This window comes from Diadema antillarum, unplaced genomic scaffold (assembly GCF_040938485.1).
Source record: "Diadema antillarum isolate AM-2024a unplaced genomic scaffold, OU_Dant_1.0 seq00001501_RagTag, whole genome shotgun sequence".
In the NCBI taxonomy this organism is placed as follows: Eukaryota; Metazoa; Echinodermata; class Echinoidea; order Diadematoida; family Diadematidae; genus Diadema; species Diadema antillarum.
In genome coordinates, this window is record NW_027272235.1 from 296,056 (window position 1) to 309,675 (window position 13,620).

General features: G+C 36.5%; 1 protein-coding gene across 1 annotated transcript; it reads right to left on the reverse strand.

The window, feature by feature from the left end:
• Positions 1–9,654: 9,654 nt before the first annotated feature.
• On the reverse strand, positions 9,655–12,160 carry LOC139710113 (uncharacterized). The gene is made up of 3 exons (XM_071622046.1): positions 12,066–12,160; positions 11,135–11,214; positions 9,655–10,247 (listed from the first exon to the last, which is right to left on the reverse strand). The coding sequence occupies exons 1-3, from the start codon at positions 12,154–12,156 to the stop codon at positions 9,756–9,758; spliced, it is 663 nt and encodes a 220-aa protein (XP_071478147.1). The 5' UTR covers positions 12,157–12,160; the 3' UTR covers positions 9,655–9,755.
• Positions 12,161–13,620: the final 1,460 nt, after the last annotated feature.

Here is a 13,620-nt window from a genome sequence, read left to right on the forward strand (position 1 = left end):
CAGAAACAATTATTTTCAACCATGAAACAAATAAGTAAGTTATTCGAAATAGCGAGCAATCACATATCACCTTGTTCATCACCTACTCAATAGGCTTTTGTTTCAAGTAGGATTTGAGAAACATTGTATATGAAAATTTGGCAATTGATGTGCTAAGGCAATGTTCACTGCTTTTAATCATCAACTTTTAATGATCTTACGGGCAAAGTATGGCATGGAGAGCAATGAGCGTATGTACGTATGTTTGTGTGTGTGTGTGTGCGTGTGTGTGTGCGTGCGTGAGTGCGTGTGCGCGCGCGAAGGGTCGGGGAAAGGGAAAGTGAGGTTTTGTATACATTTAGGTAGAAATCATGTTCTACTAGCACCCGCCTCTAACAGACGCTTTTACATTGAAAGTACTTCTCTCGGATTTACCTTATCAAAGAGGAACCAAAGTAATGGGTATCACATGCCCCAGAAAGTAATTAAATTTGATTAAGCTTACAATTCATGAAAGTAATATGTTTTTTTAAATTATTGTTTACTATCGTACCATTTTCAAGTAATTAAACTCAGATTCATACTCAGGTAAAGGCTACTAAGGCGGACAACGAAATGATTCTTGTCAAATCTGTGTAATGAATCACTAATTGCTTTAAATTTGCAAAAGTTCAGTACGTAAAATCAACCGCAAACTGTGTTCAACATTGGAAGAAAATTTAACGAACAGGAAACATACAAATTCGTGATTGTGTAACGATACATTGTACATAAAGATCTGTATACAGCATCTAAAGACTTCCGTGACTATTTTGTTCATCTCACGGCCTTTTCCTTGCACCATTTTACGATATGTGATATCGAGATAGTCATGTTCCTATGTGTAATACGAGATTGTTGTTTCCAATATGTACTATCGCTGTATTGCACGGTTTGAGCTGCATTAAAAGAAAAGAAAATGATTTATCACCGAAAAAAAAAAATCCCCTTGTGTCTGTCTGTCATTCTTTTCCAGATCGTCTGTTACTGTGTACCATACGTCCCAAGAAAAATTACAATCGGACTTTCTGCACGTATAACATTTAAAAAAGTGAATCAATCGAAATGCAATTTCAGTACATGAAACTATAATTTATTACCCTCATCTTGCAGAAAACCCCAGTCGATTTGCTTCAGTGGTCACGGAAAAAATTTTGGGATCTTTGTAAAGAATGCCAGAAGTTACTTCCTTCCAAGTTTTGTAAGGAGACCAGTTGTCCATTCTGTTCTCTCATAAAAAAAAAAAAAAAAAAAAAAAAAAAAAAAAAAAAAAAAAAAACTTTTGAAAAGGAACTGCTTGTTTCTGTTTGTTTGCAAACATTGATAAGATGTGAAAACGTATGATGAAAGAAAGATTTGAAGTATTAACGCATGGAAGATTGGATTGAGCTCTTCCTTCCTTTTCTGTTTCCCGTTTCATCTTTTTCCATCAAGATAACCATGAACAATGATATTTACTTCTTTTTCTGCAAGATGTACGTAACAAGTTATTGTTTCATACCCTGAAATAGCTTTTATATTGTTGAATTATTTGAAAGTTATCAATGTGGAAAATCCGATTTTATTTCTCTAATTTGACATACGGTATTTCATCACAAAATGACGACATTCAGATAATTATACATGCATTTCTGAATACAATGTACTAAAAAGAACTACGTTCTAAATGGCAAAAATATCAACAATTTGATAATGACCTCGATCAGGTTTATGCACAACATGATTTCAGTACCAAAATTATTGAGAAATTGATTTTGTGGAATCGTTCCTGTAAAGTAGTACTACAATTTACGCGTATACTGGGCCCTTCTTTCCATAAATGTCACTCGACATATGACTTGTATCTAATATCCCCATTCTACCGAGATTTTCTCTCATCGGTCACTCATCGGAAGCAAGGTTTATCAATTCCGGCCACCCACCGAAGAGAATCGGATCACAGTCCAATGAATATGACTTGTGTTGGTCGACTATAAGGTCAGTGTCAGACATGATGTTGGGCAGTGATCCGATGAGGATCACGCGCGACATGTCTGACATTCACCCGATAGCCGACCAACCAAGTCGGATTCATCAGACTGCGACCCGAAACACTTCGGTTGGTGGCCGGAAGCAACAAACTTTGCTTCTGATGCGTGACCGATGAGAAAAAATCTCTGTGGAATGGGGGTATTAAACGTAACAAACAGAATTGCTGGAATCATTTTCCCGGTAGAATGCGATGGTTTCAGATGTCTGTGACAGCGATGCAAACAAACATGCATTGACACGACCTCGGCCATTACAATATAGCTTTAATCATAATCTTTCGCATCCTGATAGATACAATCAATATAATACAGATACAAAAAGAACGCATCTCTTACGACATGTTCAATATAACTTTCTCTGAGAGTCATTGTCTTGTTACCAACAAGAAAGGCTAGCTAATAACACTAAATCACAAGCCGTCTTCTGGAAAAAAAAAGTGACTAAACATCCAAATTGCATTGAACATCATACAGAATCAATTGCACTGACCAACATCTGTGTAATTCCACAAGAACTGTGCAAGACGACTATTGAAACACTCCATTTGACACCATACAGTAGCCCTTTCATATAAAATAGGTCACTGCTAACCAATACAAAAAAAAAATTATCCTCGATATTTTGAGTAGCATAGTAGTAGTAGAAGTAGTAGTAGCAGAAGTTTCAGTATTCAGTTTCAGTAAGTTTCATTCTCCACTTGTATAAAAGAAAAATAAGTTTGACAGTGTATGACAATATAAAAGATATTCACAAGTCATGAAAATATAAACAAGAGTTCTCATTACAAATATATAATCATGTGAATAATACATATATTTCATGACAAATCTTGAAGTATTCAGGTGGAGGACACGGTTATCAATAAGTAAATCTCTTGACTTGGATAACGGCCTCTAAAAGTCAAAATGGCAATAGTAATGCTCGGTGTAATGAAGATGATGATAATGTTAGCTCCAACCGAAGGGGAGAGGTGATATCTCACAAACTATACATAGTCAGTCGCCTTAAGAAAAGATGAGGAGAAATATTCATGGAAGCTTGATGGCATGGCAAAGTACTTTTATACTTTCATTGGAAATAAAGTTGCCACAATAAAGATAATAAAAAGTTAAGAACAGTGATCAAAATAATAATCATCATACTTCTACTACTACTACTACTACTACTACTACTACCACCACCACTAATAATAACAGTAATAATAATTATAATAATAATAATAATAGTAATAATAATAATAATAATGATAATGATAATGATAATAATAATATTAATGATAATAATTACTATTACAATAATGATAATTATTATTATCATTATCATTATCATTATTATTATTATTATTATTATTATTATTATTATTATTATTATCATTATCATAACCATCATTATTATAATTATTGTAATTACAACTTAGCAGTCTCTAATTCATGATAGTCTCTTCAGTGTCAGCAGTGCTATTACAGAGGGAACAGCCATTACCAGTACATGTACATGTATATCAACTCAACACTGCCAGCGACATACAATGTATTTAGACTCCTGAGTGTAGGTAGACAACAAGTGTGAAAGTCTTGTCTGGGGATGTAATCACTGGGTAGTATTTGAACTTGAGACCTTTTGTCTGAAAGTCAAGGGCTCAATCCAGTCACCCTTTTCACGCAGTCCCACAATGTCAACAGACGTGAATTTATTGTGACAAAAATTATCACCATCAAAATGGATACAGTATACACTGTGCCTACAATACACGATGTCTGCATCTTAAATTAAAGGGATCGTATAGTTTTGGTTGAGACTCAACTTCAGGTTTTTATCATTTTTTTGGTGAGATAGTGAGAAGCCTCTTATGAAATATGAAAGAGCATGTAATTACATGAGGATTTCAATGTTTATTTGATAAAAATTGATTTTGAAATGGCTGGATATCCCAAAAAGAGTAATCCTAATAAAGTGTGGGACCCACACTTCATGACGATCTTTTTGTTTTACTTTGTTTTTGGATGTTTCAGCTATTCCAAACCAGATTTTCATCAAATAAACTTTGAATTCCTCTTAAAATGGTATGCTCTGTAGTATTTCATAAGTGTTTTCTTGGTATCTCGCAAAAAAAGTTAAAGCCCAATTTTCATCTCCACCAATACTGTACCATCCCTTTAAGACTACACCGTCAATGAACGGTTAAAAAAAAAAGAAGATAAAGAAAATACACTATCATCATTGTGAAACCTACAAGCACCTGTTACACTTTAATGTGAGCACACTAAATTAATCCCTTCACTGGATTGATTGGTACTTCACAGTCAAGATTCTCATCAACGAGTGATGCTAATTGATGTGTGGATTTGTTTCATGCTGAGATATTCATTTCAAGTTTCCAAAGTTCATCATTACCCCTTTGCATGACAGAATGGATGCACCAAGTTTTAATCCTATCGATAAAGGCCATACATCACAGCCACTGGGAAACAGATGATCCTAATCCAAACAACAGGCATTAATGTGTGGCTGTTGGGAATAACACAAGAACATTCTGTCCTGTTTATATATGGCCTGGACATTAAGACCATGACTGAACATTTGCACAGCTTAGTAATCTTAAGAGCTACAACACAACTTGAAACTAAAAGGAGAAAGAATATCCATATGATTTATGCAATTCCACACTCTCCCTCATTCTCTTCTTCTAGCTTTTCTATTCCACACAGGATATCAAGATCATTTATGCAATAAAAGTAGAAACTGGAGTGACAAATATTAATGCTTATCACAACAATTGGAATGGAAACTTCGATAGTATGAGTTTCACACACTGTAAAGGCTTATTTCTAACATCCGCATGTACTGTATTCATCACGTTTTATATATCGGATTCAAACTCTATTCCTGTTTTCATAGAATTCCGTATATCGATGGAATCAAGGCTGCAGCCAGTCAGAGATGCGGAACTCAAGAGGAACGATGTCCACATGTCTTTTCACACAATAACTATGGTTGAAACTTTCCATACATTTTGAAAAGTGCACAAATCGGCAATCAACTTTCATATAATGGAATTCATGATTTAGTATAAAACTGTGCAAGGAAGATATTCTCACGTCTTTTCATCACTTTCTTGAAGAATGTTCGACAAAATTTAGTAAATTGAGGAAAGATTGCCAAACAGAAGCACTCGGAAATAGAGTTGCCATATTCAATAGTAGATTAACAATCCATGCTGGCACCATCAAAAGTTAAAAACTCCATGCACAAACTTTCAGTATTACTATTGCATATCATGCACCTACCACATTTGAGAATTGCAAATACTACTAGATGATAACTACCATGCATGTCATTGAAAATAAACAAAGACAAATAATGGATTTTAGAAATGCACAATTGTACTTAGATGCATACATACCAAAAGCATAATACCGGCTGTATGAATCATGGCATTATATGACATTTGTGGCAACACAAGTCTAGTCAGATTGTAATACATGTACTATGCAAATATATTGCAAGGCTTTCAATGTATTTGTAAAATCAACTCTCTCTACTCCTCACCCATCTCCCTTTTCATATCATACATTCTCTACATGTACAACAACTGTTTCTGTCATCTAAATACTGACAGAACCATACCTTGATCATCAGTGGAATACATTTGTGAGGTACACAAGCCCATAAAGCCTTGTGTTTATATCAACAGAGGAAGGAAATGAAATAGAAAAATACTGCCACACAAGTACAGCATTACTCAGCTATTTACATAGATCAGCTCCAAATTATGGCCTGTTTTCATTCAAAGTTCATTTTTGATGTTAAAATTCTATGTTCATTTTGTTAGTTCATTTCCATTGTATACAGAAAGTAGTGTTAATCTTCTCCACTGTTGATGTAAATAGATGCACTATTCTTCTCAAATACAAACAAACCTTTGAGCTTTATTGGGGCCAACAAAAAGAAAAAAGAGATAATTTTGTGGATGTCATTTTCACATACACTACAGATACGGATGCAAGTAAATTTCTGATTCACAAGAAATATTGAACATGCAAACAATCCAGAAAAGAAGCCAAAACAAACACAAAAACCAGTAAGTCTGAGCAATTTTGCCAAGACAGGTATCTAGCCATGACCCTTGCCTGGCATTCATCTGGAAGACACACAAGCAGGTAAGAAACATTTCCACTTTAGTAGCACACAGGCATCAAAGCATGAAGAACATTTAAACATTTTCCAAAAGGCAGCCATGTTGTCATTTCTCCACGGATTCACTACAAAATTTTTGCAGACCAATGATAATTAGCAACCACACAGATGATGACTATGAGGACCTTGGCAAATGTAGATACTCATATTTTCACAAATTACTGAAGTATTTGCAGAGTCAATCACAATTATCAATGCAAGAGGGCAAAATGGAGGAAATTGCGCAATGGGCAACTGTACCTCAAGTACATGTAACGTTCATCAGTGAGTGTTGACTGAACACAACATTACCACAGAGCCTTCCAAAGCAAGACAAAACCATTAACATTCCAGGGTACTTTTCATCACAATTATCCCACAGATGTACGATAGCTATACACCACTGGGAAATACACTGACCATGCTGCACAACATAGAGTCAACCATGCCTAAGTTGAATCCAAAGGGACTAGAAAAAAAAAATTCCCTTGACTTACATGGATTTTGACTGACACAATAGAAACACCACATGCTTCTATCCATTTGGGTTGGAATATTTAGCCAATTTTTTGACTTGTACAAGGTCGACTCATGTGAGGTTGACTGTACCTCTCATCACAGTAGAAAGAAGCACTTCATCAAAGGATGAAATATAGATTTTATTAAGATAAAATATAAATTATTTCCCATATCGCAGATTTAGTTTGTCCAAGAATTAATCATCATATTTTCTTATTCCATTGATGTATTGCAATTTGAAAACTACATCATACTTGAGGTATATTTCCCCTTGTGCAAGGCCCAAGACACGTGGCATGCATAATAAAGTAAATCACATGAAGAAGTTGCTTGTCAAATATTTGAATTACTTTCATACAGACACAAAAAAAAAGTGAGCATTAAATTGTATCTACAAGCGTTACAATACTATATCATTATGATAATGTCTTTCAGTTCCTTGTTCTCAAGAAATATATGTCTCTCATACTCATTATAAAATATTGTGGTGCTACTTGTCATTTGATATTAACACAGAGAAAATGTGATGTGAATTTCAAAATTGAGTAGAGATTATAACTGCAAGAAATTTGATAAATATTTTAAAAAGTGTGTACTCAGGAATGTGACAAAAGTTTGATAACTAAAAAAAAAAAAGGTAACTTCTGTGATTATAGAGTGTGAAAGGCAACTGTGAGTTGTCATATATTCAGTTCAAATTTATATATACACACTTTTTATTTTTATACATCTCTTGAACAAATGTTTACATATTTTAATATACATAGCATGGCACATACTGAATTCTGGTAATGTGAAGTTTCAATGGAAATATCTTTGTTACTCCAAACGGTTCCTACAGCTACAATACTCACAAGAACTTCTTCTATCAATTGAGAAAGCAAGAAAATTTGTCTGGGCCTGATTAAAATAAACAAACAAAATCTGCATGATTATTCAAATATGGCAGAAATCTATATGCCAATGGATTTAATTTTCTCTCTGCATTTATACAAAGAATAAGCCTGTTCATATCTGATCTGTAATTCTGAATATACCATGGCACAACTTTTTTTTTTATACACTACATAATATGAATATTTCTCTGTAATAAAACTTTGTAAATTACTAATTTAGTTGAAACTCATCAACTTTTAAATCAACACCCCTAGAATGACTGGAAAACATATCGTCGGTTGAGAATGATAAGGGCGTTAAGTTGCCACAAAACCCACAGTGTTCAAGACCACTTAACGCCCTTCTCATTCTCAACAGACGATATAATGTTATACAGGTTTGAGCCTCAATAATAAAAAGAATTGTATCTTTCATTTATTTACAAAATAATTTTTCTACAAAATAATTTTTTCTGAATAATGCAACTACATGACATGTAGCACTTACAAAATGAAGTCCATTCCACGAATGTTTGTCTGCACATTATATAAACCTAGCACAAAAACTTAATGTGTGAGATTTAGATGAAACATCACAAATAGATATTTGTATACATGCAAAATAAAGGAACACAAAATGTAGTCTTCACTCACCACTATGTGCTCTATAGCAAAGACAGCTATAGAGGGAAAACAAAGGGTTGAGATGTATTACCTCTGTTTGACACTGGAGACTATTAGAATCTGTCTGGCACAATATCTCTTTCTTTGATTTCTTGAAGATTTCGTTGTTGTTGATTTCTCTAAGGTTTCATTGTCATTGTTGCTTTTGGGGGTAGGGAGTCACAGTGGTTGTGTGGGGTATCAAACATTTCTTGCTGTACAAGATAAAAAGTGAAATGTCCAGAGTTATCCATCAAATATACCATGTGATATACAAAAAACAAGGTCAAGCTACTGGTACACAGTGGCTAATGTATAGCTGATAAACCATACATCATCTCTCGAAAATGTCCGTGACCTCCCCATTCGTTAAAATATCTGTACGCAAAAATAACAGCTTATACAGTATATCCACACCTACAATCCTCTCATTCATCCTTAACCAGTTGAGGACGGAGTGATTTTTCTATAACACGCATTTCCCATAGACACCAGCCTGAGTATTCTCGGGACTCGTCTTCAACCAGTTTATAACATATAAATGGGTGACTATATACTTTCTGCTGAGCTTCTATTGCAGTTGGAAAGCAAACCTTACACCAAGTACGTCAAGAAACCTAGGTTCTCTGGCACAAACTACGAACAAGTACTTGAGTATTGTGAAGAGCTTTCTTGAGGGAAATACACTAAATGGTTCTCACAGCAGGAATCTGAAGGAAGGGTCAATCTTGACTATTGGAGAGAAAAGAGAAATCCTCAAACTTCACCTCAATTTAATGATACTCTTAAGAATGTAATACTCCAAAGAATGCTTTGGCATGACAGATTTCCTGCACATTTCGATTTTGACATCAAAGCCAAAATACTTGAGTTCATGTACACGAGTTTCCCTCTTGAGATATACATAAGAGCACGCCCTGATTTCATCACACATCTACTCTAGAGTTCATTGGAAGAGGTGGTCAATATTTCATCTCAGGGTTTCTTGAACCTGCTTACAAATTTTTTTAAATTCCAAAATCGTAAATAATGCCTCCAACACCACTTCGTGGCAGAGGCATAAAAATATGCATGGAGTACCTGATTAGTTATGACAACACACTGCATATTTGGAACTTCAAATCGATGGAAATATGGTACTGCTTAACACGAACATAAATGTCATACATAGAATTACTTGTTGCAAATGTGCTTTACAGATCTTTAAAAAAAAAAAGGAATAGCATAATAACATGGCTCATTCGTAGCCAAATCCTCTGACAAAACCTACCGATGCAAAGGTTATACCTCAAAGTGTTTCATATCAGCAGCACGGGAACACTTGACAATGAGTGATGAGTATTAGCACTGTTTCATTGCCGGCCCTTTAAAAAAAAAAATGAGATTGAATGATGTAAGCTGCGTGGCATTTCTGATTCCTTCCAGTTATTTCCAGAAACACTGAAGATGATAGAGGCTAGGATTAGGGGCACACTAGGAGTCAAAGACAGGATGTGTATTGCACAAGACATCTACTTCCCCCTTTTGTTGAGTCGCTCCTGGTTCCTGAGGTAAAACTGACTTTTCTCCTCCACCATTTACAGCAGGTGCATCTACCAAGGTCCACTCGCTCTCTTGGCGACTGAGAGCTGCCGGATCCTGAAGCTCCTTCCCCTCCAGATGGGCGGAGTCCGTGGGCGGGGCTTTGCTCTTGGTGGGGACATCTTTCCCTGAGGACTTGATCTCAAGCTCCTCCCCCATCCCATCAGCAGGGCCTGTGATTGGTGCACTGGTGTTGTTGTTGTTGCTGCTGGTGCTGCCGCTGTGAATGAAGGTCTCACGTGATTGGTCCATGTGTTTGATTGACATGCTACTCCGCTGTGTCAGCTCCTCCCCATCCGTGTAGTGATCGTCGTTGATGGCAATCTCCTCGCTGTCAATCAAACCCTGCATGAAGCGAAGCTTTCCATGAAGAATGTCCTTCACCTGCAATCAAAGTCATCACAAAAATTATGCACCATTCCTTTTCACATTAAGAGTTTATCTGAGGTGGCAAAGGAATTGTCCGTCAAGTGAATACAAAAAAAAAGAAAAAATAATGTAAGTGCATCACGATGTTCCCATTGAAATACATATAACTTCCTTTTTGGGACTATGCCACTTCCAATCAGCATAATTTTTACAAAAGGGGAAATTTAAGCTTTGCTAGATTTTCAGGAGATTATAATGTACACAGATATACAGCACCATACCACACAGACATGGATTAAGGCCCTCAATAGGTCAAAAATGGAGATATTTCATACTGCTTTTATTGTCCTACGATTCACTTCAAGATATACCTTTACCATCCGGAGTGAAGTAAGTTTTAAGTGCTGACAATGACCTCCCAAATGCCCATTGAATTTTTTAAAAATGCACCATTTCCCAATTCAAGAGATGTGAGTGAAAGGGTGCTATTATCCTAAACCCTTTACCATGCTCAGTTTCTTTGAAGATCAGATCTAATATACTGAAACTATCTATTTGGCAGTGAATAGTGTTACATAATTACCCCCCCCCCCCCCCCCACCTTACTGTTTCATAATGTCCATGATATGAGACTGTCACCATTTACTTGCACGGGTGGTCCAACTTACATTACAGTTGAATTTGTTGTTGTTGTCGTTGATTCTTTTTTTTTTGGGGGGGGGGGTTATTTTAGTGTGGTTTCCGAGGGGTGTATGGAAGGTATGGGAAGGGTGTATGGAAGGTATGGGAGATGGGATGAAGTGAATGTTGTAATATATAGCAGCTTAGCAAGTTACAGTCAAATGCATAGGCATATGTGGGGTTAAGACCCAATGAAACGATGCTGATGACCAGCTGCCTACCTGTTTGAGACCCGCCAGAGAGACAAACAATTCATCGTCTGTCTCCAGATTCAACTTTAACAGCTCCTCCTGCATTTGCACTATAATAACAGATGTAAGAGAGAGAGAGGGGGGAGAGGGGGATACATAAAGAGAGAGGGGAGAGATGAAAAAATCTTCACATACACCAGATCTAGGAATATTTTTCATTCCAGTCTATTCAGTTTACACTCATCTTCAAGGTGCTAGCACCAGGGCCCCATTTCATAAAAAGTTGATATGACGGCAACTCTTGCTGGAATGACAATTGTCATGGTAACGACAAGAATCCAACTTCCTGATTGGCTGTTGCTATGGGAAGTTGCCATTCCAGTAAGAGTTGTCATCCTAACATCTTTTATGAAATGGGTCCCTGAAGAATAACATAGCATCTAGGGTTTGCTTTGATTGAACATAATGCTCTGTGGGAGCAAATATGGTAAAAACACAACATAAGAGTCGAGTAGAGCTGACTACATCTTAAGGGGCAAACTTATGACTTCATGTAGAGCAGCTATTGTCAGGCTGATGTTATTCCAGTAATACATATTCTTTTGTAGACGAATTCACATGCATACAGGTTTCACATGCAGCGAAACTGAATTACAAAAAGAAGACAATTAGAGCAAGAGTGATGTAAGGGGGTGATTAAAATCACAAACAAAATAAAAGCAGTACGGTACTTGATCTGGAGACATTCCCGCTCAATTAGTAGATTAGTATTAGCATTATAGCTGCTGTGGTGTTACAAGCACAATAGAAAAACAAATATTGGAAAGCAACGACGTGTCCCTTATTAAGACATGAGCATCCTGTGTTTGGAATGGACACATTCCTGTTTCTAAACAGTGATTCAGATTAAACTGGGCATGGTGTATTGGCCTGTCCATCCACTGGACGGTGGAATACTTACTGATGTGAGCTTCCATCTTGGTGGCACAGTATCTACACATGTTCTGGAGCTCGTTCACTTTGCTCTGGCTGGCGGCCAACTGCTGTTCCATCTCTGCCTCCTGAGGGCGACAAACAACAATGGCACATCTATCGAGCAATGCAACCAATGATGTGACATGCATGTAGTGTCTATCAGTGTACCACGCTATATTCTTCTCTGTCAGAATCACAGATGTTTTTGCAATAATAATCTATTATGCTGAAATCAAACTCTGTGACACAAGTGTGTTCACTTACAAATCTTCAAAATGTGTTCTGATTGAATGCTTGTTTTTTCATTGGAGCTGTCTGTGATGGACCAAATCAAAAGACAGCTCATTAGTGTCAGATGAGTGGGAAGGGGATGACCTTCTTGACTTTATTCATTTATTCATCAGTCACTGGGAGTAGATTTCATGGAAGGATTTCAAGGAAAACCTAAATTGTATCCATAAAGTGCATTTGCCCTGAAGAATTAGGGAGGAACACAATTATTCCAAGAAAATGGAAAGAAATGCAGTCTTGTGTTTCATACTGCAGAGCTGACAGGCATTTTGTTTCAAAAAGCACATCCTGCAGAGATGCTAACTTCTTGACATTAAAAAAAAAGCCAAAACAGATGGAATGTCCTAAAATATCTGTTTTTAAGGGCAAATCAGATTTTCATGAAATCTTGATACCACCACTATCCTGTTGGCCCTGGGCCAGTAAAATGTCAGAAAAAAAAGGTTTCTCTAGTAAGAATGAGCAAGTAAAATGTTGCTACTTCATCAACATTGATGGGAAAATTGTAAGGTATCTGCATATTTCCTGCCCATTTAGTTCTTGTCCTTCAACATATTCGTAGGGGTTGCAGAAATATAGTAGTACATCTTTCCATGTGATGAACTAGTCTTCTGCAGTTTATGCAACTGGCTTCATTTTTTGTTCATTCAAAAGATGAAAAATTATTCTTTCAAGAGGCGATATCATATTATTATATTTCACTCTGTTTATCGTACTGACTACTATAAAATCATATTGGTTAGCATCTTTGCATTCTGTTTTGCTTTTTTAACCCTAACTGCACCTGGGGGGGGGGGGGGGGGGGAGGGGGGGGGGCCTCGGAGGCCCCCCCCCCCCCCCTCCATACTTTTGGCAATTGCTTTTCGCGACTGCTGGGAATTTCAGATTCTCCCTTCATGACTTTTTCCCCTGAAGTCTTGCGCACATTTTAATACCACATTTGTCCATATCGGACCTACCTAGGGGGTGTTATGGGCCAATTAGTATGCGCATGTCATTAAAACGGCTAATCGCTGCATATATTTGTGTACAGTTACAATACTGTCAATAGACCATGGCTTGATTACTTTATAAATTTTGCTCAGGAATTGGTTTCCACTTGGCTCATGCTTCTATACTGTTCTGAAATAAATTGGGCAAAGTTAGAAACAATGATGTACATAGGGAATATAAAACAATAGAAAACGTAAGAAATAAAAACAATACAAAACATACAAAAAAGTTGTTTTATTTATACACACATTATAAAC

What these genes read in the sequence shown, in the direction of transcription:
- LOC139710113 (XM_071622046.1), bottom strand. Translation starts at nt 12,156, where the DNA reads ATGGAACAGCAGTTGGCCGCCAGCCAGAGCAAAGTGAACGAGCTCCAG. An exon ending in CAAGATGGAAGCTCACATCA is followed by an intron (nt 11,215 to 12,065) that starts GTAAGTATTCCA and finishes CTGTTATTATAG; the next exon opens with TGCAAATGCAGGAGGAGCTG. An exon ending in CTCTGGCGGGTCTCAAACAG is followed by an intron (nt 10,248 to 11,134) that starts GTAGGCAGCTGG and finishes CTTTGATTGCAG; the next exon opens with GTGAAGGACATTCTTCATGG.